The sequence below is a fragment of the Tinamus guttatus genome, unplaced genomic scaffold (genome assembly GCF_059628265.1).
Source record: "Tinamus guttatus ecotype Peru unplaced genomic scaffold, ASM5962826v1 Tinamus_guttatus_pri_ptg000291l, whole genome shotgun sequence".
Classification (NCBI taxonomy): Eukaryota; Metazoa; Chordata; class Aves; order Tinamiformes; family Tinamidae; genus Tinamus; species Tinamus guttatus.
Genome location: NW_028288825.1, coordinates 2,827,486 through 2,854,524, shown reverse-complemented (window position 1 = coordinate 2,854,524; position 27,039 = coordinate 2,827,486). Strand labels below are relative to the sequence as shown.

General features: G+C 50.2%; 2 protein-coding genes across 2 annotated transcripts; one reads left to right on the top strand and one right to left on the bottom strand.

Annotated features, from left to right (window-relative positions):
• The first annotated feature begins 2,245 nt into the window (after positions 1–2,245).
• Positions 2,246–16,040, top strand: LOC104568384 (mesothelin). Its single transcript, XM_088527822.1, has 25 exons — positions 2,246–2,250; positions 2,559–2,643; positions 3,563–3,724; positions 3,982–4,184; positions 4,440–4,531; positions 5,047–5,177; positions 5,385–5,506; positions 5,925–6,099; positions 6,801–7,016; positions 7,133–7,303; positions 7,798–7,944; positions 8,109–8,158; positions 8,715–8,835; positions 9,051–9,136; positions 9,591–9,720; positions 9,854–10,044; positions 10,808–10,898; positions 11,415–11,526; positions 11,765–11,949; positions 12,280–12,426; positions 12,647–12,780; positions 13,384–13,511; positions 14,158–14,252; positions 14,858–15,047; positions 15,525–16,040. Exons 1-25 carry the CDS (start codon positions 2,246–2,248, stop codon positions 15,617–15,619), a joined length of 3,264 nt encoding a protein of 1,087 aa, XP_088383948.1. The 3' UTR covers positions 15,620–16,040.
• Positions 16,041–17,509: 1,469 nt separating this feature from the next.
• Positions 17,510–25,484, bottom strand: LOC148594136 (mesothelin-like protein). The gene is made up of 18 exons (XM_088527821.1): positions 25,445–25,484; positions 25,085–25,116; positions 24,359–24,496; positions 24,074–24,220; positions 23,596–23,645; positions 23,089–23,209; positions 22,747–22,832; positions 22,310–22,436; positions 22,018–22,208; positions 21,850–21,940; positions 21,622–21,766; positions 20,645–20,829; positions 19,950–20,105; positions 19,426–19,559; positions 19,084–19,214; positions 18,823–18,917; positions 17,747–18,656; positions 17,510–17,589 (listed from the first exon to the last, which is right to left on the bottom strand). The coding sequence occupies exons 1-18, from the start codon at positions 25,482–25,484 to the stop codon at positions 17,510–17,512; spliced, it is 2,859 nt and encodes a 952-aa protein (XP_088383947.1).
• Positions 25,485–27,039: the final 1,555 nt, after the last annotated feature.

The window sequence follows — 27,039 nt, the reverse complement described above, 5'->3', positions numbered from 1 at the left end:
TGTGTTTCCAGAGTTCAGTCCTGGCATGAGCAGGAAGCAATTCTCCTGGTAGGAACAGCCCCGGCTTTGTCTGCAGGCAGGGGAGCATGGCCACGGCTCTGACTTCTGGCACTGAGCTCCTCGTTTTGATTTTGTAACTTCAACAGCTTTCTCCGGGCGCAAACTCTGTGTTAGGGCTAGGGGAAGGTGCTGAGTTTGGCAAGCTGTGGCTCCTTTGCCTGTTACTTAGTGAGAGTTCTCCATAAATTAAATAATTTAAAAGGTAGCACCTGGTAATCAATATAGTTGTAATTCTAATTAGACACTCCTTTCATGCTTTCCTACAAGCCCTTCTTAATGTGGATCATTAGGCTGCTGAACACGCCCACACCCAGGAAAGCTGCTGCCTTCCTCCCCTTCCTCTTGTTCTCCACCCTGGTTGAAGGGTAGGAGAGTCCCATTCCATTGATTTCTGTGCCCAAATAGTGCCAAGTGTTTGACTGGGTCTCCTTCCCCGACAGAGAGGGTGGAGGTCCCCCAGGTGCTCAGGAGGGGCTGGAGATGAAAGGGAGGATGTTGCAGCAAAAAGGGAGTGAGAAGGTGGCCTGGGTGCAACACTGAGTAGCTGGAAAATCCTGCTGTCCTAAACAGCGTGTCATACAGCCAAAAATAGGAGAAGACACTTGTCATCAGGGGACAATGCAAAAGTTGGAAAACAAGGTGTAGGCAAATGGGGAGCTTGCACAGGCCTGCCAAGAACCAGCAGTGACAGATTCATTTCTGTATGTAAATCCCTGTCAAACTCTTTGACAGGTCTAGAGCGAGGGCTGTCACAGTGACATTATCTGCTCAGCTCTGCAGAACAGGGTGATTTTCATCCAGCTGAGCACTTACAGGAGGAAGTGAGCACTTATGGGGGAAGTGTGGAAGAGTCAGACTTGGGTACACTTGGCATAAGGATAAGTAGGTGCTGCAAATCTAAAGAAATCATGGAAGTGCAAGCATGGGTTGCCTGGCCTCCAGGCTGATCACTGGCCACCTATCTGGCCATGGTGTATAAGGGATATTGGGAATGAGCCTCTGTCCTAGGTTTGTGACTAAAATCATGGTATATTGTCTTCCAGGTTGGCTAGCAGCTGCTGCAACAGCTTCTGCTGGGACATATCCAGTAAGAAAAATTCCATATATAACATTATATTTCACCTATGTCTTTGCTTGCAAAATATGTGTGTATTGGTGGTCAGTGTGGACCTCTTTTCATGGCAGTACATTGATAGGAATTAATTGCTACAACCCAAACTCAGTGCCTTGAGTGTGACGTTGAATGTTAACTTCCTTCCCCTAAATAATGTGTGGGGTGGGGATGGCTTCTGCAGATGGCCAAAGGGCTTTAGAAGTGCACATGTGTCACAGCAGTGCCATGCAAGTGCCACCCGTGGACCACGCTCGGATCATTAGGAGAAGGGTCCGTCTCACTGGCCCCGATACCCGAGGGGCTTTTCGAGCCATTTGAGCGCAGAGCCAGTTTTGCAGATGGCAGCCACCTAACAGGACAAGATGGGAACTCTGGATCCAAGCACTTGTTTGTTTCATGCTGAATCCAGGTGCAAATGTTGGCAGTCCACGTCCTTATCTGTATTAAATGGTCACAAATAACGCTGTGCTACCATTGCAACCCCATGAGATCATCTCTCTCCTCTTTTTCCCTGTCTAGTGCTCGAGCAGCCTTGTTGATGGTGAGTTTCTTACCACTTAATTTTCCCAAGGAAGATTCAAACAGAGCTTTCAATATGTATTTCTATCACATTCCCTTTATCTCTGTGTGTCTCTTTGTTTTTTGGGGGTTCAGAAGCTGCTGTGTGTGCTTCAGTGGAAAGGTATGTGAACCTCTTTCCAATTATCTTGGCAGCATCGGTCTTGGGAATGAGAGCAGTTCATTAGGGACATCCCTTTGGGGGTCAGGGAACCTCTGAACAGTTGTAGCTCCTTTCCCTGACAAGACCCAGGGTTGTCTGAGGGCTGGGAGGAGGTTGGGGTGCTCAGGGCAGCAGTGAAGGGAAGGGGCCCTGGATCTGCACAGGGCAAGCACAGACACTGGTGCTGCCCTGGGGGTTTCCTGCACCAAGACCCCATTGCTGGTGCTGAGCTTAAGCAAGCTGCTGGTGCTGGGGTCTGGGACACAAACATGCACCAGCTCCCAGCCATTCCTGTGCTTGAGTTTTTCCTAAGGGAAAGGGATTTGCAAGCACTCTCTCCCCGCCCCTCAATGGTGTCAGCAAACAATTCTCCACCTCTATATTGCTCATTTGCTCCCCTGTATTTTTTTGGGCTGCCTGGCATTGCTCTTTCTCCTTAGTACGTGGGCTGGAGCCTTTATGGGAGAGTAGCTAATAACTGTCCCTACTGCTAATATTTGAAGGAATAAAGGTGTAAAAACCTGTCCCTAGCAGGGACAGGAGTCCGGCCCTGGTGCCCCGTGCTTGTGTTTGCAGACACACTGCTGCTGTTGCTTGCTCCCCAGCTGCCCTGGGGGCTGTGAGAGTGCCAAGGAGGTGATGACTTTGCCCTTTCCTCACCAGTGCCAGCCAGGAGACGCTCCTCAAGATAGCCCACGGTGAAGCCTCCCCCTGCAACCTCACACTTGGTCAATATGCTTGTGCACAGGTGAGAGCACTCTCCTTTTCCATGGGCTTAGGTCACACATGCAGGATACAGGGGCTCAGGGACCCCCTGAAGACCAAGATGTCTCCCAAAGCAGACATCTGTGCAGTGTCACTCTCAGACAAGTCTGAGGGAGGGACAAGTCGGGGAGGGGACCAGAGATGTGCACACATCACACCGTGCAGCACGTGCTCCATGTTGCAAGCTCTGGGAGCAGCAGAACCACCGTGGAGCCTTGCTGGGGCTGTCCATGGGGTAGGTGATGCTGTCTTCTCCAAGCCTCTCAAATAAGGAAGTGGGATAGTGGAGACTTTCAAAATTAATGAGCTCTTAGAAAATTGGCATCTGAATGTTGAAACAAATCTTTGCATAAGAGTAACCCAGCAGGGCTGACTTGCTCCTGAGGTAGTTGCAATGTGGAAAATGTCACCAAGAATACTTCAGATTTACATCCCTGCCTGCTTTGGTGGTTGTCTCTGAATTGCTGCAAATACCAGTAAATGCAATTGAATGGATGTTCCTGACAAAAAGATGCATTTTTCCCCACATATTCGGGGTTTGTTTTTTCAGTGAATAAATTCTGAGGTGAGGAAGTTCTCTATGGAAATTTATGTTTTGCTGAAATGGCCATTTTTGGAGGTGGGAGGGGCATTCTGACTTAAGTTTTTAAAGCCATTCTTGGCTTTGGAGGAAGAACAGATTAGGTAATAGAAGATGTTGTGTAAGTTTAGGCTTGCTTCAGGTCAATATAACTTGGTCTTTCTTCCGCCTCTTCTTTCAACATGTTACATGGCCTTTCAATGCCAAATGCTCATACATAGGTGAGCTGGTGAAGAAGACCTAAAGGAGATTGACTACAGCATCTTTGAATATGACACACATTTTATTATTTCTGTATGGATTTCCCTTTCCTTTTTTCCAGAGCTCTTGGCTCCAGGACCTTAAGGATGATTTCCTCGTATCCTTATACTCTTGCCTTAGCCCTAAGCCTATCAGTGCAATGGATCCAGCGTACTCCGTTCTGTTCTTTTCCAAGTACCATGCCAACAAGCTTTTAGCTACCCTGACTACCTTCAGCCAGCGGGTAAACTTCTTTTTAAATAACAACGAGTTCACATGGGCTGTGTGTTGCTAATTGCAATGACAACAAAGACTGGAGGCTCCAGTGTGAATTAGAGCCTGCTTATACTTGAGTTGGACAAACACAGAGTGGTAAAAGAGCCACTATCTGGACAGGGGGGGTTGCTTCTGGGGCTGATTCATAATGTTCTCGGATCTGTGCATGTTTAGAGGTCTGCATTCACTGCACTTCATGTCTTTTTCCTTGTGTCTTGCCTTCAGTTTTCTCATGTGCCCCTCTCGGAAGAGTGGAGCATCGTCTTTGTTAATGGCCTGTGGGAGAAGATGCTACAAGTACCCGGCATTGACAGCCCACTTGTCTTGTCTCAGTGGGTCCATGAGGGGCTTCAGCCATTCCTGGTCCATCCTACGGTCTCTGCTTGCCTCCGTGCCAAAAATGTGTCGTGTGAGAGTTTTCAGGACATGTAAGTGCTCAACACAAGCAGTGTTTCTGTCCCGCGCCTCTGGGAGTGGACAGCGGCCACGTTTGCGAAGCGGCATCGCAGGATTGGTAACGTGGTGCCTGGGTGGGGACGGCTATTGTGAAGGGCAGTCACAGTCGTTTTCAAAAGGGGCATTTTTGAGTGTCATAATTCCAAACAACTGTTTCTGTGAGAATCCGCCCTGGTAAGTTTGGTTTTGTCTGTGTTTTAGATTGTTTTTTAAAAATCTTTCTGTAGAGTTGCTGCCCTGAATAGCATCTATCCTAACCTTCCAGTAGAAGAGCAGAGGAATCTTTACAACTTGATCAAGTACTATCTTGTCCAGGATGGTAAGTGATTCAGTTTTCCCTAAGAACCTACTACGAGCTTTAAGCCACTAATGTATATTACAACAATAGTGATGATCTGCTACAGAGCTTCATGGATTTATAGTGAATTTATACTGCCTCTTCAGTGCAAAGAGAATAGGAATGTGACACTGAAGCAGTGTCAGGATTCGTTCCCCAGCCTGAAGACTTTCTTAAGCCAGTCTAAATCAGTAGGGGGAGTTCTGTGCTGTCTTACGTCCTCTGCAAATGGCATCGATTGCTTTCATTATAAAAGGTCAGGGCAGAATTTGCTTGTGAGACCTGGAGAATTCAACTCAGGAGTTAGTTCAGATGGGGGCCTGGGTAAGGCACTTCCCTGTCCCAAGGCAGCAATTTGCACAGGCACTTTGGGAGCTCTCTGCTGTCTTGTTTCTCAAATAGACTAAAGACTGCTCTGTATTCAGAAATCTCTTATTTCCACTGATTTTCAGTTGCACTGTAAGTCTGTAGCTTTATGGTGTCTGCCTGTTTTGCAGAGTTAAAGCAGAAGTGCTACAGTGCAGCCATTCCAGGTCTGAATTCCACAGCTTGGTTTAAAAATTACCTGGGGTCCTTTATGGAACATGCTACTGTTGAAGACTTGCAGCTCTTCGCTGATGAATCAACAGTAAGTACAGTTTCACAGTGGTGATGGAGGGTGCACACAAAGCAAAATCCCTCTGCATTACTTAATGACATTAAGAGAAAATAAAACCTTACAACCCTGAGGATGTAAAAAATAACATTTATTGAAGTGAGATTCTCTTCAAAATGTCCCAGGTGACTGCCAGAACTAAGATATCTTTTCTTTTCCCCTTCATGGTAACGCTATCAGCTTCAGCAGTTTGCCAGGGATCCAGACAATATAGAAATGGTCAGCAAGCTCACTTTGCTCCGGGCAACGGCCGTGTATTACACCTTGCTGCTGAGCTCCGGGCCCAGCTTCGCCTTATCAAGGTATGCGATCTCACCGTGCTTCCCATCTGACTCATGGCTTAGCACAGTGCCTTGGCGTAGCTGGTCGTGCTCAGTGGTGCCTCCCATGCCTGCTCACTTGAGATGTAAGAAGTGTGTTTCTGTTTGCGTTTCTAGTCACGTTGCAATTACGTTGGTGCAGGCCAGACCCCAAGTTCCAGCTCATGGGAAGCGATTTCACACACTGCAAACTGGCAGCTAAGGATCAGCAGTGTGTCTCACAGTGGGCAGTTTTGCAGGACATAACAGTGCTCTCTGTAGACAGGAGCATCATCAGAGCCCCAGGGAGTGGGGGGAGGCATGCACTGGCAGGGAGCATCCTCTGGAAAAGAGGCGAGATCCCTGGTGGAGATGCTGCTGATCACACTTGCAACCTCTCTTCTTTGTTTCCCATCTGTAGTCTCCCAGACAGGTTTGTTTGCTACCTGAGCCCATCTGCAGTGAGCAACCTGAGCAGAGATGAGGCTTTGAACTTGGCCCAGAGGATCAGTAAGAACTGCCCTATGAATGTGACACATGCAGGAGAAGACAAGCAGAGATATCGCTCTTCATCCCTGACAACAGAGGAGCTGCAGGTAATATATTTGCCAGCCCTGTGAACTCAGAAAATTAGTGAGGAAGTCTTTTCTTCTTGGCGAAGAGCGAGCTCTAATCCTGCAGCGGGTAAACAGTGCTCAACCTCTTAAAAATGATTAGGCTCCTGTTAAGCTCAGGGCTCATCTTCAAAGTACTCTTTTCAGCTTTAGTCAATGAGAAAGTCAAGGCACTGAGAAGTTAAATGATCTCCTCAAACGCTGTTACAGGGAAGCACTTGAGCTTGCTGCAGTCTTGCAATGAGGAGCACAGAGCATGGGCACAGCCCAGCCCGTCGCTGCTCCTGGTCAATGGTGAGGCCATTGCCCACTTGTGCACAGTGCAGGTTCCCTTTTAGAAATGAGGCTCTCACAGGGAGGAGGATTCACAAATCTGGGTGCTGGGTTGGGTCTGGGGGTTGCCCAGAAGAGTGGTTGGGAGTAACTGGCCTAGTCAGAGGGTTTGGTGTCGATTCCTGTGTCGTCTCCTCTGTATGATCCCATAGGCCATTCAGGTTTTATATTGTGGCCTCTGGCTGCTGTTTTGCAATCAGCAAAATCATAGTGAACAGAGGGAGTCCATCACAGACTTCACCGCAAAAAACTATGAAACAAAGTCCAGTGATTTAAGACATCCAAAGGCCATGGGATGCAGTAGGCTCCCCTCATGTTCTCTGACTTCTGTCTGTGTGGGACCTTTCCAGGTTGCATCCTCTTTGGTTGGAAACTTGGAGCGTTTCCCTCCTGCTGTCCTGCGTGCGTTGGGCCAGGCTGCCGTTGGGCTGTCGGTATCCCAGATTGAGGATAGCATCAGTGGTGAAGACCTCGAAGCATCTCTTCCTGCCCTGAGCAAGGTTCATGGTTGGAACACTGAGCAGTCCAGCGCGATCGTCAACAAATTGCTCAGCTCTGACTATGAGGTACAAATGAGAAGGTCCATATGTGCCCCACACATCTGATATAGCTGTAGTTACAAAAAATAAAAAGGTGATGTATGGCCTGTAATGTCCTTTTGCCTACATGCCTTCCCTTTCAGATCACAGATGGCCAGAGCCTGGCAAAGCTAGGGAGCTTGGTGGCTGGCCTCAGCAGCAACACGCTTCAAAGTCTGCCTGCAAAGGTGATCGTGGAAGCTGTTAAGTTGCCTGAGTTTGCCCAGCAAATGGAGACCCTACCCTCTGCTCTGAAAGCAGCATTTGCGGAAAAGGTGAAGCTGTTTCTCTCCTTGGGACATGGCAAGTAAAAAAAGCCCCAGTGACTCAGAGCTGAGTACGTTGGTGGTTTCCTGAGGCCAGGTGACATTGGCATCCGCACGCCCAGGCCACATTCTCTTGGGACTGTTTGTCATTGCTAACCAGAGGGTGCAGCAGACACAGACGTGTCGAGTCCCTGTCACTGTACCTGTACAGATGTCCTTGGCTGATGGCCACCAAGCCGAGCCTCTTCGGGATAGTGTCAGAAAAAACGTAGCTGCTCCCCAGGGGGGTCAGACTCCTCCCTGCCAACTTGAGAATATGCCTTTGGGGAAAAATTATTGCCAGGGTTTGGGCTGAGAACACGTCAGCAGGGAAGGTGACTGCCTTTTAGGGCACACTGATCTTCTGGCACTGTGCTGTTTTGTTTCCCTAGTATGATAGTGTTGGGTTGCTTATTTAAGCTACAAGGTGTGAATTATGTGTGTGGGTTTTTTGTTTGTTTTAGATTTCCTCTAGTGTAGAGCACCCTGCTGACCTGGTTAAGTACATCCCTGATGCTCTGGCCAGTTACATTCCAAAATCATTGCTTGTTTTTGAGAATGAGAAGCCTAATATTCAGGATCTCAATCAGAAAACATGGACCCCAGAACAGGTAATACGCTAGCAGCTTGCCTCCTCTGTGTCAGCCAAAGGCCACAGTGTCAGCCTTTGGCACCGTAGGGGTACCAGTCCACTCTACAAACCTGTCTGAAAATACACCTGGCTGTTGCAGAAGAGCTTGGTCAGCCATTGACTCTCTTTGCCTTTGATCCACAGGCTGCCATGTTTTTCAATGATGTGATAAAGACAGAACCTGATTTCAGCAGGTAGTGTTTTTCTTCTCTCCTTCCATTTCCCATGCTTGCTGACCCTTTGTCACAAGTGGCAAACCCACCACATTCAGGCCATAGCAAGGGGCAGCAAATAATGTGCAAACCCAAACCTAGGCGTGTAGCCCCAAGGGTTGCAGCAGCAAAATCTATCCAAAAGGACAACTCGCTTCCTAAAACAGTGCTGCTGGCTCAGATTTCACTCCCTTCCAGCTCTGTGGAAGAACATGTCAGTCTTGCACAGTGCTACCCGTGGGATTACAAGCCTGATAAGACTGATGTACGTTTCTTTAGCTAGCTCTTGTATCTAAGATGGGAAATAAAGCAAAAAATAAAATGTATCTGGGGAAAACAATGGAATTGACATCTGTGCTGTGTTGATTTCACAGTAGGACTGACGATTTTGAGGGGATGGATTTTGGAGAACTTCAGGCTTTGAGAGGAGGGGAGGTTGATGCTTGTAATATTTGCATTATGTTCCTGTGACCGTGATCAGCATCGCCTTTCCTCCTGACGTCGTTGTCCCTGTGATTTGCTTTCTTTGGATGTTCAGGCTTTCCCAGTCTGTCCTCCAAGGCTTCACGTGTACAGCTGCCAATGGGATGAACGTGGAAAGTTTTCGGCAGCTAGCCAAAGCCATGAAGCAGAAGAACGTCAAGCTAGGGGAAGACGAGGTCAGTTCCCTTTGTCTCCGTCCCATAGCTCTGAATTTCTCTGAAATTGGTGAAGTCACAGCTCAACTGGCTAGGTTTCTCGGGAATCAAAACCTCTCTGATTTCTGTCTTCTTTTTTATCTTACTTTGGAACAGAGCACTTTCTTTACTTTTATTTTTTTACATTTTTGTGCTGGCTTTTTTTCCCTTTGATATAAACTCTGTTGTGCTTTCAGCTGAGGTGCTTGGCGACGATGGTGACTCTGAAAGGCATTCCCAAGGATTTAGACAGCTATCCTAAAGACCTGTTGCTGTTTTTAAGGTAATTGAAATGGTTTTCCTGTTGCTGCCTTTGCCCTTATTGGGAAATGAGATGTTATTTTGGAAGTTAGCTAGTAATGACATTTTATGTATGATGTATGTTCCCAGCTTGCTTACGTGTCCTCACAGAAAAAGAAATGAAATTGCAAAATGCTTTCAAAAGGTCATTCAGTTTTGAGGTCTTTTTATACTCAACAAACCGTCACATTCATAAAAAGGGTATGAAGAGCTTGAACAATTTTAAACTGAGTCACACGATGGATTCCTTAAGCTGAACACGAATTAAAAACAAATCAAAACAAAAATACGTGGACTATGATCTTTGGAAAGAACTGTGTAGAGTTTAGAGTTTGTGCTGGGGGAAGTCTTATGTTGGACATAGTGTTGAACAGCATTGAACCTGATCAACTGTCTGATACCTTTCACTAGAATTTATGGAGTATTTGTCTTTCTAGTCCTTCAGACTATGCAGCGACAGGAAGTTGTTGGCAGTACTTCTCTAATATTGGGAAAGCAAATCTTGATGTTCTGCAAAGAGAGTCCTCCCAGCGGAAACAGCTGCTGTTGGAAGCCTTAGCATGTCTGGTATGTGGTCAAGGGGACATTTCTGCACTAGGCTGGTGGGAACCTGGGGCTGTCAAACGTCAGCAGAAATGCAGTGCTCCTTCCTACAGTGGCGGCCAGGTCTATTTAACACCTCTATTTTGTGTTACTTTAGAAAATTCCTGACACTCAAGTAAATGAGGAGAATGCAGAGGTTCTGGGTCGTCTGGTCTGTGACCTGAGTGAAGAATACATTAGAAGTTCTGGTGGAGTTTTGCTGAAGCAATTAAATCGGTGTGAATCTTTCCTGCCTGAACAAGAGGAAGCGATTAGGACTGTTATCAGCAGTGGAAACACTAAATATGGGTATGATTTTTTTTTTTTTCTTCTAGACATGAGCAAATCACCTCGGATAAAAGAAAGACCGTGTCCTATTAGAATCCAAATGAACTCCAGCCAACCAACTTGATGAAAATCTTGAATATTTTCTTGGTTTTGAATTGAACAGTGTGCCTTTTACACTGTTTTATTTGAACTTCTTTAGCTTGACTGCAATTCTACTGAAAAATATAGTTATCTGTGTCTGGTCAGTTGTAGTTGTAAAAGCCTTTTCTGTGGACTATTTTTCAATAATGAAATTTCTCTGAGACTGTCTTGATGAATTGCAGTAGCCGTTTTTCAAGGACTGACTCTGAGAAGCTTTTTTGCTTCCACCAAAGTGATAGTTGTTTAATAAATGGTTGAATCTCTCAGGCTTTTTTGGCTGCATCTAACAGAGGCATTGTCCAGGAGAGAAGAAATATTTTCCATCTCTGTGTCAAAAACACTGAAATATTGTCATTGGATGATCAGTAGTGGGCAATGCACATATTTAGTATTCATGGTTAAGAAAATAATGTAGCTGCTCTCTGATGCTTTTTTTTTTTTTTTAATCCTGCTGCCCCTGTTTATGGAACTGGCAGTTGCTCCTGCACTGCTGGAATGAAGTTTTATTTAGCAGGAAGTGGTAAAGAAGATTTTAGGATGAAAACCTTTTATTTTATTTACTTACAATGTTACAAAGACATAATAGTGTCAGCTTTTAGGCTGGCAAATTTTTTGTTTATTTTTCCTTGTTTGCTTTCTTCAGACCTCCTTCAGCGTGGTCAGCTTCTACCTTGAATGAACTCAGTGGATTGATTCCTGTGTTTGGTCACAGCATCTTGCAGAAGATCCCCAAGGTGGGTTACAAATAGGAAAGTGGAGAGTTTGGGGATTAGGTCCTGCAGTTTGGAAAGAGCCTAGTTTCTAGGTCAGTGGATCCCAAACTGTGTTGCATGCAGATGAGGGGATTTGTTCAGCAGATAAGACATGCTGGTAAGCTAAAAGCCTGGTGCCGTAGGTGCCACGTGGTCTATAAGAGGTGAGGGTTGATCAAGCCAGAAATCTGGAAACTTCTGATGTAGATCACTCACTTTCCAAAACTATTCAAAGAGCACCAGAGGTGGAAAAGCTACTAACTTTACACAGTGTCCTGTGGAGAGATGGTCATTTTTGGAGTGTGGGGTATGATAGAGGTTAAGCATTTAGAAATTTGCCTTTAGCTCACCAGAGAAAGGTTGCTAGATTTATAGTAGGTGGTCTGCTGCCCTTAGAACGTCACCAATAAGCCTTCTTAACTGTTTGAGTAGCGGCTTCTTCTGCAGGTGCAATCCCAGGATTTGAAAAGTCTTCCTGATGAAAACTTTTCATTACAGGATGTTTTAACCCTTTGGCTGAAGTACTTTGCCCACGATTCATCTCTGTCGAGGGAAGAGCTGGCCTCCATCACCGAGGAACTCCTGCCTTCTCGGCATAAGCGTGCTGCTGGTATGAGAGCTTCTGCTCACCCGTAGTGGCAATGTTCCCTTGATGCCATGGTTGGCTCTAGTTCTTGTTCTTATCTGACTTGAGCTATGAAACTTAGTAGTGGGTTGCCCAGGGGGAGGGTGGAACCGTAAGTCCTCCCTTGTCTGTCTTCAGCAAGGGAACATCCAAAGCATAAGCATGTATGTAAAACATAGCAAAAGAATGTAATGCTGGGCACATTTGGTTCCTGCTTCAACAGAATGCCCACCTGACCTGAAAATAACACAAGAAGTTCTTGAGGATGATATGATGCCTATTTACTACACCCCTGAGCAGCTACGTGTTTGCTTGAAGAACGTCTCTCTGGCTGATCACCTCTCTCTGATACTGAGCTACCCCTTCACTGTTCAGCAGTTAGCTGTGCTGAAGAGACATCTGGATGAGGTAATGCCAGGCTGAAGAAGGTAGAAGTTGCTCAGGAACCTTGCCAGCTGAGTATCTCCAAAGATGGAGACCATACGATCTCTCTGAGCTCCTGAGATCCAATGTCTGACTGCCTTTACTGTGAAAATGTTTTTCTTAATATGACAATTTTTCTTTTTGGTTAGCATAGACATGTCTGAAAAGGGTAGACATGCTCATATATTCTCACTGGTTTTTGTTTACTGTTCCTTGCAGGCCCTTTGTACTTTTCCACATTTTGCAAAGAGCATACATTCATCACCACGGGCACAATCATGCGTTTCCATAGCAGTAACAATAGTCTTTCCACAGACGTATCCTGATGGGTATCCTGAAAGTCTGCTCCCCAGATTGGGCCCTCTGACTGCTTTCATCACCCCTGAGGACATTAGCAAATGGAAGATAAATTCAGCTGAAACGCTGGCTGCCTTGCTACAGAATCAGCCCTCTGATGCAGACGTGAGTATTGGGGTTTGCTTTCCTGCCTACCTTTGCTTCCTATTTTGGAAGCTGCTGGTTTAGAACTAGCTTAGTTGGTTCAAAGATGACTGGTCCATCCTTAATAGCCAAGAAAATAGACTTGATGAAATATAATTATTGCATTTGCTCCTCTTTTGAGGGTTAAAACAAATTCTGGTTCAAATTAACTTAAAAAATGATGTGTTATATATTCTTTTAGGCTGCTGTAATGATTAACCGATATGTTTCCTTGGGAAATCGTTTGACCACCCCTGTGCTGAACGCAATTGGAACGAGATACTTGTGCCTTCTAAATGCAACCGAGCTGAACGCGATAGACACCAACAGCCTGAAGTGAGTCCTGAATTGCGACACTCCTTGTCCCTCCAACCTTCTCATTAGGGTTTGCAGATTCCTTTTCTCCCCAGCTGGTGGCAGGAGATCTGAAGCAACTTCAGTGTTTGTTCCACATACAGTTTAACTGCCATTTTTAGTTCTACCAGGGAGGGCTCAGATTTGCAGTTATGTTTTCTTTAATATATCTCAGCTGACAGCAGTAATGGTCTGTGTGCATGATTTTATCCATGTGCATATGTGAAAGAGTTAATTCAGCTTCATTTGGAAAGAGAGCTAAATAAAATTAATCAAATCCTTTATCTTTACAAACACATAAGCTTGTTATGTGCTGAGCTGTGATATCTTAGCAGATATAGCATTTTGTTCAAGAGACTGAGCCATTATTTATTCATTTAGCTTTTCCCTGTACCTCATCTATCCATTGGGAAATGCCCAGGATAGTGCTGGAGGAGAAGGTAACCTATTCTATGTAGAAAAGTTCAGAGAAAGATATTCAGGATGGGTTAAAAATATTCATATTTCAAATTATTTTGTTGAAAACATCAACTAAATATAATAATAAAAACTGTTTTTATGTAAATCTTCATTTTTTTTCTGCAGAACAGCAACTCTTGATCCTTCAGCCTGTTCACAAACTACTAAAGACATTTTGTACAATAAAGCAAAACGTGCTCTCTCAGACCAGCACAACTCACGTGCTTATTATCTTCTTATCAAACCATATCTAGGTATGTTTAAAAAAAAATAAAAAAAAAAAAGAAGGGAAAGAGATGGGTTTCCTTTGGATGCTGACTTAGGGTCATATGCCATATAAACTTCAGGAACTTTCAAAGCCAACCTGTTGAAAGTCAGGAGGGTTTCAATCTTTTCCAGCTTAAAGCTGCATAAAATATTCTTGAAAGATTCTGAAATTGATTTTAAATCCTCCAAACAGATTGTCAAACTCTCACAGAGAAAATTAAGCTAAGGATTTTTGTGATGGGTAAGATCTGCTAGATATTGTAGTAAATCCAGCTGCTGATGCAAGAATGCTGTCTTTGAACTGTGTTCTTAGGCTTACCATAGTCCTTCCCAATGTCACAAAACAGATTTTCTACGTTGACCAGTAGAGTCCCGTAGCTGGAATATGTTCTTTCTAGTGTCTTGACATTGATGAAGGTTGGTTTAGTGGCCAACATGATAAGGTTTCCCAGCAAAATGAATTAGCCTCTCTTATTTTTTTCTAGTTAAGACACACTTTATTAGGAGCCCTGGGCTAATAAACTTTGGAGACATCACGAAAGCACACTCTATCTCCAGCCTGTACAAATACACACTGTCCTCACTTGAGGACTCTTCTCCATGCCTTGATGTACTTTCTCTTTCTGATCCTAGGGGGTGCTCCTGGTATAGATCTCAAAGCTCTAAGCAAGGACAGAGTGAACATGGACATTGAAACTTTCACAAAGTTAAGAAAAGACTCTTTGCTGGTGAGTGTTTCATTCCGTGCATTTGTCTCGTGCTAGCTGGTTATTTCTGGTCACATTGCCCATTGGTGTAAATTAGGAATCCATCAAGTTCAGAATCATGTAGCAACACTTAAAAACAGGAGGACCAGCTTGGAGGTTCTTCAGGAGTGGCTTGGAGTCATACATCGATGGTTCCGCAGCCTTAGTGGGGTATTTCCCAAGTCCAGGCTCTCATAGAGGTAGTGCCAGAAAGCAGGATTTCACTGGGCAACGTGATAACCCTTCACCTTGCTCCAGGCCAAAGCTTCGTACCAAATCTCCCAGCTTAGTGCCAGGAGCGTTGGCAGTCAGGGATGTGTTGCAGCTGGAATTCTGTCTACTTGGGAAGAAAGTCCCATGATCTGGGCGGGAACTGGGGCCCCTGCCCTGAGTTGAATGTGGGCAGTGCAGTCCCTTGGGAAAGGAGAAAGCCACAGCAGCAGGTGTGGTTGTATGAGTAGGGGCAGCATGATTCTAGCTTTAACCCAATGTCCTCTAGCATGGCCTTGTCATTAGAGGACAACAGAAATAAGCTTTGAGAAAAGTTATTTATTTATTTATTTATTTATTTATTTATTTATTTGTAGGACCTGACACCTGCTGAAGTAAAGGACTTGCTGGGAGTGAATCTCAGCCAACTGAAGGCCCTGCAGAACGAGTCACCTGTCAGGGAATGGATTCAAAGGCAGAAGCAGTGCGAGCTGGATAAACTGCATATTGGGCTCTCCGGGGGATTACCAGACGGTTACATCAATTTTGTTACACCCAAGTTTCAGCGTACGTAGTACATGACAACTTCTCATTGCCTGCCTTAAATATTGATTTTGGGGTTACAGCAAGGAGAAAAACTGCCTTGGGGAAGTGAGGTGTATTTTAGTCATGTGTATAAGGGAAGTGGATGCAGCAGGCCGATGTAGCTGCCTGGAGACCAGAGACAGTCGCAGTTGTGTCAAGCGGGCAGTCGCATTGAGCAGTGCTACCAGCCAGCTCTGGTCCTGCGCTTGGCTGTGCTTGTGACACAGTCCCAGAGAGTCCTGCTGGCCAGTCCTTCTTCAGTGAAAAGAGAGACAGTGGCACTGGGGACCCCTTGTGTGGCACTCGACGCCACTCAAGATCCTATTATGAATTAAGCTGTTTTGTGGTCAGGAAGCCAAAGATCTTCCCTGCATTTGGGGTAAGAGGGATGGTCTCCCACAGTGGGAAATGATTCAATTGTAGGATTCTTTGCACTGATACCCTCTCTTTTTCCTCCAGCACCATCATCAGCTCCCCTGGGCGCCATGGCCATGGTCTTCCACATCCTGCCTGCTCTGCTTCTCAGTTTCCTGATGATGTTTGTCTTGTCTTGAAAATCTTCCCTTGGGACAAAGCAAGAGGAGGGGGACCAGCCTGTGACTTGCTCTGAGGCCTGTCGGGACTCTCAGGCCTGGGCTTGGGGGAGGATGCTCAGTGTAGCAGGCACCTGCTATGGAACCCAGTGTTCATTTTTAGGTACTTTTCTTTCCCAAATCTCTTTTCAGGGTATTTTGTCTGAAGGGAAGATCTCAGACTCTGCAGAGCAGGCATTTTCTTGCTTGCATTTTGTAATGCAAACCTAATGCCTGCAGCCACATTGCTGCGGCACAACCCCTGTCCATATTCTACTGCATAACCCTAGGGGGGTTTACGGGCGAGCAAATTGGCTCTTCTGCATGTTTATGATTGCATTTCTCAGAGTCTGATCTCTACTCTGCCAGTGGGAGTGAAATTTTCCAGCTGTTTGTAAAGAAATACTGGAATTGAGTAAAAAATTCCAAAAGTAAAATGATGAGCTGTTGTTGTCTTCTCTTCGCTCACCTGCGACTCAATGTCAGCAAGTACTGGACAAAATTAAATTGTCAGGAACCCTGTCTACTTGCCAGGAGCCCCAGGTATGACTCTCATTTTTCTTTGATGTTGGCTATTTAAGCCTAAGGGTTGAAGCTGTTTTCAGCACCTTTATGGGGAAGGTGTAGGGACTCTGTGTGACACTTTCATTAGAACTTTTCTGCTCACTTGGAAACCCGGTTCAAAAAAAACACTTAGTGCAAGCTGTGCTTTGCCAGAATCTAACCTCTGAAATCCCTTTTTTTTCCTCCCCAAGAGGAGAGCTTGACTTCAAGGGTGTTATAAATGTTCATTTAAGCTATGGTTTACAGAAGGAAGAAAGAGTAGTCTGTCCTTCATGGCAGGCTCCTGCGTGGCTGGTGGCACTTCACTGCATCCTTCATCCAAATAGCTCTGATGGGAGTTAATTTAACTCCAGAAGTCAGAGAAACGCTGATGATTGCAGGATCTGACTAGTTAGAAGGCATCGCTGCAGTGGTGGGGCAGGAGCTAGGCTGCGAGATAGCCCAATATAAGCAGGGCAGTCTGCATTTTTAGCAATATTTCCCAAAGTTAGAAATCTCACACAACAAAGAATTCTATGGATTAATAAAAAGGAAAAGAAAAAAACACCACACTTTGATGTTTTATTGAATAGCATTACAACAATAATCAGGATATACTGTCTTCAATTAATCTTCCTTCTAATTAGATTCAGCGAGGTGTGAACAAATCTCCATCAGACGCTTGTAAGTTCATAAATCAATAGATTTCTGATTGAGCTTTCAGATTCTGTTGCTGCTTCTCCCCCAATGCCCAGTAACTTGGATTCCTGAGTAGTCCCGCTGATTTCAAGAGCTCCCAGTGGGATGGATTAGGAGGTAAAATGTCACTCCATCGGAGTAAAGCTAGCACAGCCAGGCCCCCTGCCAGCATTAATGTGCTGGACTGATCAATGTTACTGATAATTGTACTAGATAGAGCCGCTAAACACCTTGTTTGTTTGTTTGTTTGATTTTTTTTCTTTCTTGGATCTCATCCTGAAATACAAATTAGGCTTTGGGGATTTAATGTGAATAAGATTCTGCTGTATCTATAGTAGGATCAATCTCAACCAAGTAAAAGGCCTCTGAGTGATGAAAAGGTCTTAATTATGGCTGAAAACTAGCATCTATAATCACATTGTTTTATTTTGAGTTGGGCTTTTGTGGTTTGGAAAAATAGCTGTCCTTCCTTCATATCCTAGCTTAAAAAATGCCTGGTTGATCTAGAATCGACAAACTTCATTCCTTTCCGGGCCTTCTGCCTTTCAGCAGGGAATTTGCCAGCACTGATGTTTTGGAAGACGGTGAGAACCGCGGGGCCTGGTGAGTGTGAGGCTGGAGGTGACGTGGTCAGAGAAGCCCTCGCAGCAGTGAGATCCCCAGGGCTGCGGCGAGTATGTGCAGAGAGCAGGAGAGCCTGGACCCTGAGCCTGGAGGGAGGACAGAGAGGAGAATGAGGTAGATCACCTGGGTAAACGCAGAGTTACTCTGGGGGTCTGGTACCCCAGAGAACTCCAGAAAATCAACTGTTTTCTGTCTTGTGTGACATTGCCCATAGCCGGCACCCTGCTGTGAATACCAGCTCACCAGCCTCAGGTGCTAGGTTGATGTATCCCACGGGCGTTGGGTTTGGGGACTGTGGCACGTCGGTAGGTCTCTTCTTAGTGCTCTCACTGCTGGCCACGGTGGAAGAGGGGCTGAGGAACGGTGGAGGGGCACCAGTCTGGCAGGTGACTGTTGTTGTCTCGACAGTTGAGGTGGTGACACTTTTTTGGGTGGAAAAAGAGGTTCTGGGCATCGGGGTTGGCTTTTGGGGAGTGGTGTTTGCGGCTGTGGTGACAGCGGGTGTCGGTGTGGTGCTGTTGAGGCTAGAAGGGGCTGGGTTGGCGGTACCCCCAGCTGCTGGAGGGGTAATGGGCACAGCTGGGGTGCTGGTGACTGCCCACGGGTTTGTAGCTGCACTTGGAGCAGTGGTGGTGCCACCCGTGAGAGCAGAGATGGTGCTGGGGGGCACAGCAGTGGTGGTGGGGAGGGCACTAGCCGGGGACCTGGTTGTCAGTGAGGTGGTGGCCGGGTGAACAGAGCATGGGGTGGTGGAGCCAGGGACCGGAGCAGGTCGCGTTGTGACCCTGGAGGTGATGGCCGGGCTCCCACCAGTGCTGGAGAGGGTGCTGTGAGCATGTGGGGGAGTCGAGGGGATGGCACTTGAACCCATAGCAGTGTGGCCGCTGGTGGTGGTGCCAGTGGGGTGGACGGTGGTGGCCAGGACAGCTGTTGTGGGGGCGGTGGTGGCCGAGGGGGTGACGGCAGCCGGGGTGGCAGAGCCCGTGGGGCTGGGCTTCACGATCCCGCCGTGCAGGCCGATCCCCAGGATGTGGTCCAGCTCCCACTGGTCCTGTCTCCTGATCCAGCTGATCACAGCAGGGAGGTTTTCTACTTGCTTCAGGTCAGGGAGGTTGATCCCCAGCAGGTTTTTCACATCCATGACGCTGAGTTGCTGCAATACATTTACAACAGCGTTCACCCTCCCAGCTGGCATTGCCAGGCTGTACCTTTCTGGTGGGACTGCAAGCTGGGCAAGGATTTACAAAAAGAAGGAAAAGCAGCAGTTTGTTGATGTGACAGGGCAGGAGCCTTGAGCAACAGCACACCAGGGAACGTACCTGCAGTTCCTCGGGATTTAGGGCAGTGAAGGTGTCGATGTCCATGGCAATGCCAGTTTTGGCCAAGTCTTTCAGGTCTTTTGCTGGAGCTCCACCTTAAAGAAGGCACATAGGCACCTAGGCACAGGCTGATGTGGCAGCACTTCAGTGCTCAGGGTGGATTTTGGTGACTCTCAGATGTCCCACATTTGTCTAAAACCTTCTGGCAGAGGAAGATGTGTCTGTGGTGAAGGGGAGTGGGGCAAAGGCTGAGACACTTACCCAAATACGGCTGAATCAGGGAATAATATGCTTGGGTGCCAGCCTGGCTAGCAAAGGCCTCCTTGGCTTTTGCGTAGAGTTGGTTCTTTTTGGCTTGGGAACAAGAAGAAATGTCTAATGGCCCGGCGCACCTGGGGGAAGGCAAGGTCACAGGTTAGAGCTGGGGACACCCTCCAGCAAAGACCCCAGTGCTGCTGTGGGGTGGCGAGGGGTAGTGTCTGAGAGCGCCAGGAGCATGGGCTGCAGTGAAGCCTGGCATGGGGGTGGCATTGGCCCTGCTGCCCCCTTCCCTGCAGAGCCGAGGGTCTCTGGGGGTGCCAGCAGTCCTGCAGAGCGGCTTACCCGATTGCTTCTGGAGTGATGCAGCTGATGTGCTCCTCATCCAGGTTGCACAGGTTGCTGCCGCCAATGCTCTGCAGCAAGGGCCCGGTTAAGATGCCCCCAAGGTCCAAATACCTGGTGATCAGCTGCTGGGCCTGGGACATGCAGTTGGAAAGGCTGAGTCAGTTCAGATGAGGAGATTGCTCCGTGTGCTCCGTCTCCGTGTGGCTGCGGGGGCTCTCATGTGCTGGCATGGCCCAAAGCCAGGCCCCTTTGCCCAGGCCTGCTCCCCTCACGGGTACCGTCTCGCCCCACGCGTTCCCTCCTAGGGCGCTCCGTGCATTTTCATCTCACATAACGGGGGCACTTGCAGCATCTGCAGATCTCACGGGAGAATGAAGGGGGCTTTGGCTTTCTTTGAGGGCCTGGCCCTGTTCTGGCTCCGTTTGGGATCTGTTCCTTGGTGCTGGGCCCGTTATTGCCAGTGGAGCCCAGGACGTTCCCCCACAGCGGCTGCTGCCCTGTGTGTCCCTTTCCCCTTTTACCTGGGGAGCTCTCCACTTGCCGACCCTGGGGTTGAGCAGGGCTAAGAGGGTGGCGTTGGACGTCACCGTCCACGTGCTGATCTCCTCGGGGGTGTACAGGTGGGACAAGGACCCAAGCAGCTTTAACTGCTCCTCCGGGATGCCCTCCAGGTACATCTGAAAGATCAGGGAGGGTGGGAGAACGGGGAACATCTCCAGCAAAGTGCTCTCCCCCCCCACAGCATGTTCCAGTGGTGCAGAGGGCAATGAGACAGCCACGGGTCGTCTGTTTTCCCCATGGCTACAGGCACAACACTCTCATCTCAGCCCCCTTTTACAGTTGCTCTCTATTCCTGTGACCTCTGGCTGTTTGCTGTATCTTTAACTTGAAACTTGACCGTCAAACATCCTCCGAATCCACTCCTTTAGAGATGGTGCAAGGTGGGGGACATCCTTCTCTTCAGACCCCCTTAGAGACCAGCCTGCCCGCGCTGCTCCTCATTTCTCTCACCTCTTTTCTCCATTACTTTCCTCACCCTCCTTGAGCTTCCATCAACCAAACCCACCCTCCGCTCCTGAACCGAGCGCTGTGCTGGTCAGGACCATGCACAAACACCTCAAACCCGCCCAGTTCCACATGTGTGCTGAGTTCCTCCGATCACCCCCATGCCACCCCGGCCTGACCGGAGGCCCCTGCGGGCGGCTGCGCTCCTCACCTCGCGCAGCCGCCTCTTCACCACGCGCAGGAACCCGGCCGTGAGGGGCTGCTCCAGCAGCAGCGCCAGGTCGGCCCTCAGCACCTCGTCGCCGAGGCACAGGTCGAACTGCTCGCTGCTCTCGTAGGACAGGAGCAGCAGCGGGTCGGCGAGGGCGGCCGCCGTGATGGGCTTCGACGGGCAGCCTGGGGAGAGCCGCAGGGGCCGCCTCAGCGTCCTGCCCGGCGCCCAGGCCCTCGGGGGTGCTCAGAGACCCACAGAAAAGCCGGGTTCAATTAACAGAGAGGCCACAAACTGAAGCACCAAAAGTTCCACAGGAACTTCAGCATTTTTTTTTTAACAGTGAGGGTGACAGAGCACTGGAACAGGCTGCCCAGAGAGGTGGTGGAGTCTCCTTCTCTGGAGATCTTCAAACCCGCTTGGACGCAGCCCTGTGCCACGTGCTCTAGGTGACCCTGCGTGTGCAGGGGTTGGACTAGGTGACCTCTTAACCATTAACCCTTAACCATTCTGTGATTCTATGAACAGGAAATTACACCCGTGCTGTTGAAACCCTCCTGCAGGATGGGGCTGGGGAGGAGACTCCCAGCCTCCCATTTTCTTCTTAGAATCATTATGGTTGGAAAAGACCTTCAAGATCATCAAGTCCAACTGTAAGCCCATCCCCACCAGGCCTGTAAACCTTGGCCCTGCTTCCTCCACCCTTTTATTGAACGCTGCCAGGGATGGAGACTCCACCGCTTCCCTGGGCAGCCTTTTCCAATGCTTCCCCACTCTTTCCATGTCGAGTTTTTTCCTAATATTTAACCTGAACCTTCCCCGGTGCAACTGGAGGCCATTTCTTCTTGTCCTCTTCCCTCTAGGTACCCTTCCCCTTGATGCCTATGGCATCAGGACCTATTTTCGCATACTTTAGAGCATTTGGGGCAAAGTGAGATTCCTTGCCCAGATCCACGGCTGCCCCCGCAGGCACTCACCCCCCGCGCTCCGCCTGGCTCTGCGGCGCGGCGAGGACGACGCGCTCGCGAAGGCTCCGAGCAGGACGAGGGATCTCTGCCGCTGGGAGCTGTCCTGGCCGCGGTACGAGGCAGCGATGCCCCTGCAGAAAGCCTTCCTCACCTCCTGGGGACAGCGAGGGCCCACGGGGTCAACAACACGGGCGCTAACCCGCGCACCCTCACGTGTGCCCCGCGGGCACGGCGTACCTCCGCCACCGAGCCCACCAGGGTCCGGTTCAAGCTCAGCACGAGTGTCCCCAGGCTTTGCAGGGTCCTCAGATCCCAGGAGGAAGGATGCCTGTGGGCGAGGGGACAAGGCAGGGCTTAGCGCCGCCGCCGCAGTGCCACCCCCAAGGGCTTGCGGGGGGTCCTCACCCGTATCCCGTGGCCCCCGCGAGGAGCACGGCGTTGAGGGCGGCTCGCTGCGCCCCGGACAGCGCCCGGCAGAGCTTCAGGTTCTCCAGCACGCGGGGATGGGAGGCGGTGACGGTGGCCGGCCCCATGTCGCACACCAGGGCGCCGAGGCTGCCCAGCTGCTCCGCGCTCAGCCCGGGGCCGCTCGCTCCCTGCGGAGCGGCCGAGACGCCCGTTGCCCCGCTCGTGACACGGCGGACGCTTGGGCTCTTGGCCCGTCCCGAGCAGAGCTTGCGGCTCCGCTGCGACTCACCAAGCACGCAAGTGCCCCGTGCAGGAGCCGCGTCCTTCGGCTCGAGCCCTTGGGCAGCAGCTCGAGGTTGCCTCGAGAGGCCAGAGCGTAAAACGCTTTGCAGCTCTGGTTGTGCGCGTCAGCGAAGCTGCAAGGAACAGCACGGCCCATGAGAGCGAAGTCTCCACTTCAAAACAACCCTCCCTGCCTTCCTGGGCCCTTGCAAGGCTTGGAGAGGTCCAGGAGCGCTCCACGGTGCTTCCAAGCAAGGCAAATGGGGCCTGGAATGCCCTTAGGTCTGGAAGCGTCCACCGAAACTGGTGAATTTCCCAGTTTTCTCCCCTGTCCTGCTCCTGCACGCACCGCAGTGTCGGGGCTGGGCGGCAGCGCGGTCGTCGCTTGGTTTTTGGAGTGGTTCTGCTCCAAAAGCACAACCACGTGCAGACCTTCATACTCACTCGAAGAAGAGCAGCACGTCGGGCGGGAAGGCGCTGGCGTTGGCTGTCAGGTTCTGCGCGGCGAGTAGTTTGGCCAGGCAGGATAACTGAGAGAAGGGGCAGAGGATGGGGATTTTTCACAATGCGAGGAGGTGAGAGGCGCCGCTGGCTTGCAGGGGCAGATTTTAACACCATGCAGCTGCAAACCATGTGTTTGGATGGTGCAAGACCCTTGTGGGAGCAGGAGGAGCTTCCTGCCCGTGGCCTGGACTTTCGCCTCTCAGCCCCGTGATTATCCTTATGGATTTGTTATCACCAGCAACCCCCGAGGCGGGAAGGGACCCGCTCTCCCTCGACGCCTACCTGGGGGCCGCTCAGCGCCGCTCGTCCGCTCCGCACGGCTTCCACAAGCGCCAGGAGCTCCGCGGCCGGCAGCTCCCGGGCCGAGCAGCCCTGGAGACGCTGCAGGACGGCGGCTGGAAGGCTGCCGGGGGAGGCGGGTTAGCATTTCCCGCTCCGCTTTTGTTACCCCATTCCATTCCGCAGCCGCCTGCGGGGTGAAGGAGCCCCCCGGGTTGCTCACGAGAGCGCCCAGGCTGGGGGTGCCCCCCTTGCCCGCTTTGGCAGGGCAGGACCTGGATTTCATCTCGTTAAGTTGCTGTCAGCCCTTTGAAGGGCAGGAAATTCCGGGTGTGTTTGCGCTAGCCGAGGCAGCGGCCGGCGTGGGCTGCGCGCCACGACCCAGAACCCGCCGGGCAAGCCTTTAAATCTTCCCCGGCCCAGCCGGGCTGTCACAGTGGGCCATGACGCACCGAAATTCAATATCCACCCAGGCACAGACCCCCGGGGCTCCCGCTGCGCGGTGCCTACCCGGTGTATGGAGCCGTGGCAGCCGGCACAGCTCCGAGCGAGGCGGCAGCCTGCGGAGGAGGATGCACAAATGCTCAAGCACCAACGATGGGCAAAGCCTGCGGGAATGGGCTAAGCGGGTCTGGGATCTGGGGAGGGATGTGCAACGTCTCCGAGCCTGGCGCCCGCCCGAGGACACGTGCCAGGCCCCAGGGGAGACCTTAGAAGAGCATAGGGGAAGAAGAGCTTTAAAGCAAGCGCAACGGGTAGCAGCTGAGCAAAAACACATAGGTTGGGAATGGGATTCCCAACCTTTGGGTGAGGGATATTCGGAAAGAGTTTATCGTTAAGAGAAGTGATGAGAACTTGTTTTTAAACTGGAGCTTGCTGGGTCTGGGGAAGAAGTGACCTTTTTGTGTCTGCTTGCAGCAGCGAGAGGCCTCTCATCCTGTTCCTGCACCCCCATGGCGCCCGCCTGGCCCGCAAACCACCCTGTCACCTGCTCCAGGGACCAGCGTTCCCAGCTGATCCTGCTGAGATCCGGGCGTCGGATGGGAAAGGTGAGCCCTGAGCCCGCACCCCGGGTGTCCAAGCGATCGGGAACGCGCGGTTGAGGGTCACCGAGGGACGAGCTGTTGGCGATGAGCTGAGGAAGGAACAAGGGACTTGCTGGAGCACGTCTCCATGGTCCTGGGAGCTGCCTGGAATGCACTTGGCACGCGGGGCAGGAGAGGATGCAAAAACACAGGGTCAGACGGAGCCAAGACACATGCACTTGACCTACCGCCATGCCGGGCTGGACCACGAGGTGCTCTTTCCTCTTGTCATTGCTCCTTGGTGTCACCAGGACGGGATCATTCCTGCGGGGTGCAGAGCTGGCCAGCAGGTCAACCTGCACAGTGGCGTCCTTGGTGCCCACAGCCTGGGAGAAGGAAAAAGGAAACATTAGGATAGGGGAGCCAAAATGTTCCTCATTAAAAGGAACTTCCCCAAGCGGTGGGAGGGTCTGCGGCCCCCACAGGGTAGGTAACACGCTGGCTTTGCAGCTGCCAAGTCCTTCCTGCTCCTTTGCCACGAGTGCCTCAATATATTCCTGCAAGTGCCTGCGACTTATAAGACAAAGGGAAAACAGTAAAGAACATTTCCTGCATTCAGCAAACATAGGGCTTAGGCTGAAATAGAAAAAGGCCTCCTGTTCTAAGTCACATGCAGTTTGTCTGAGCTTTGGGGCAGAGATGGGACAGGGACAAAAGGGGACACCCAGGCGGATTCAATGCGTTGCATTTAAGCGCAGGCATTGCAGCAATCTGAGCACCATTCCCTATCCAATGTGATCTGTGCTGCTACATCCCAGTCTTCCAAGACCTCCTTTCTCCACCCCGGACCCCAGGCTCCCCCGTGCAAGGGGGCAGTGTCTTCCCGCTCCCAAGCTCCGGAACAGGCTCTGCAATTTCCCAACGGGATTCACAACGTGTCTCGGGAGCTGTTCAAGCTGCTGGCTGTGACTTACTGATGCTGCCTTCGCACAGTCTGCCAAGAGTCCTGCAACAGAACGAGATCAGCTTATGAAATATCAATACCTCTATATATTTGCAAGCAGGGAACATCTGCGCTAAAACATCTCCAAACTGAAAGTTTAGAAAAAAATCTTTTCTGCGCCAGTTGGATAATGTTTAGTAAATGCAGGCAAATAGGCAGAGGTTCCAAAGAGCGGAGATCTGGAGCACCCTGAACCCACCCCGGGTAACCAGGACTTGTTCCACAAGTGGGTTTAAAAGGCTGTGAAAACCTGTCCCCCGGAGCGGGTGTTGGAGTGGGAAGTTTCTAACGTGGTGCCGAGCGCTGGGCTGGAGGGGGATGAGCAACTCACGGAGGCAGAGGAGGCAGAGGAGCCGGGTTGTTGGGGCCATGCTGATCCTTGGAAGAAGCAAAAGACTGAGGATGAGTAAGTAGATGGTCCTGTCTTCCTCGGGAGCTTTTATAGCTTTTAGATCATGGAGCGCAGCGTTTTGGTTCTCTTATTGAGAGAACACCCCTCCTTATCCCACCTCCCTACCCATGAGCCGGAGACCTTGCATGGAAAAGAGTCCTGGGCTTGGGAAGGGGCTCGTCGGGCTGCCCGGTGTCCCGCAGAGCAGTTATGGAGCCCCGGCGTGATGCCAGCGGCTCGTCCGCGATATCCCACTACGTGCCCAAGCCCCCGTGTCCTCCCGTCCCGGGAATTTGCACCGTATCCCGGGATGGCGGAGCTCACCCGCTGCTCCGGCGCGGCGCTGAGGCCGGATGAGCCGCTCTGTGCCGGCTCCGTGCCCCGACGGGGTGGGGATGGCGCTCGGGAAAGGGGGTGTGACAAGCGGTTTCTCAACCTGGTTTCGTTTAAGCAACTTTGGGTGCATTTTTTGCCTTTTTTTTTTTCCCTCTATACAGGTCACTTTGAACTTGGGACTTCTCAACAGGCTCCTCATAGGGACAGATATTCCCTGAGGACAGCTAGAAATGCTTGAACTCTTTGGGAAAATGGTTTGTAGAGGGACCAGGGTGCAGAACGGAGCAGTTTCCAGCTAAGGGCTCAATGCCCCTCGCGAGCTCGTTTCCCCTCGCGAGCTTTCGCTAGGATGTGGGCAATCTCCATTGCCCTTTTTGTAGTTTTCTACCTGAAATCGCCAGGAAAGAGGTGAGAAATAAAGTGAGCAAAGACTTTCCAAGGGCGCTGTGGCAGAAAAGCAGAGTGAAGCCTGATGCTCAGCAGGGAGCTTGCCCCGCACCACTTTTGCACTGGTGCGGATATATTGACGTGGGCAAATAGTCACTGCAAGCCACGGCGCTGCTGCACATGGGCTTTGCTCCCTCTTTGCGGCTCCCGGTTGCGATACCGGGGTGGTCCCCGGGTCTCCGTGGGACTTTGAGCATCCATTTGCTCCCCAGCATCATGAACGCACGTCCCCGCGCCCGGGTGTCCCCTCGCACAGCCCCGTGTCCCCGTCACCCCTTGGCCGGGCGAGGCTGAGGAACCGGTCCTGCAAAGCCAGGTGTTGGTCAGCAGCTCGCCCGTGTTTCTGGTTACTATTTTGGAAGGATCTGCTGCAAAAATAGCTCCCGCCGGAGAGCTGGAATTACAGAAACTCGCTCGCTATGAGGCTGCTGCCGGGCAGGGCTGCGCCTGGGGCTCCGCGGCCAGGGGTGAAGGAGCCTGGAGAGGACAAGGGGCACCCGCAACCTTGGGGGCTCCTCCCGCCCCTGTCCCAACATGAGCACCATGAATTGCGTCTTAGGCTCTTCTCTTGTTTTTCCAGCTGCTTCAGCCTGGGGCATGAATTGTTGGTATAAAAGAGCTCTTAAAAACTCATGCTTGTCTCTGCAAACCACCTAAACACCCCTGAAGGCCCCCAAAGGTCCCGTCTGCCCCCCAGGCAGCGGCTCTGCTCCCGACGTGTCTTCGCCAAGGAGCTCTGCAGTATTTTGACA

Bases quoted from the DNA above. Each gene is read 5' to 3' on its own strand.
- LOC104568384 (XM_088527822.1), top strand. The intron at 4,532-5,046 runs GTAAGTGATTCA...CCTGTTTTGCAG, and splicing joins GTACTATCTTGTCCAGGATG to AGTTAAAGCAGAAGTGCTAC. The intron at 8,159-8,714 runs GTAGTGTTTTTC...TTGGATGTTCAG, and splicing joins ACAGAACCTGATTTCAGCAG to GCTTTCCCAGTCTGTCCTCC.
- LOC148594136 (XM_088527821.1), bottom strand. From the start codon at position 25,484: ATGGCCCCAACAACCCGGCTCCTCTGCCTCCTCTGCCTCC. The intron at 22,437-22,746 runs GTGAGTATGAAG...TGTTCCTTGCAG, and splicing joins GACGTGCTGCTCTTCTTCGA to CTTCGCTGACGCGCACAACC. The intron at 21,767-21,849 runs GTACGCCGTGCC...CGCTGTCCCCAG, and splicing joins TGGTGGGCTCGGTGGCGGAG to GAGGTGAGGAAGGCTTTCTG.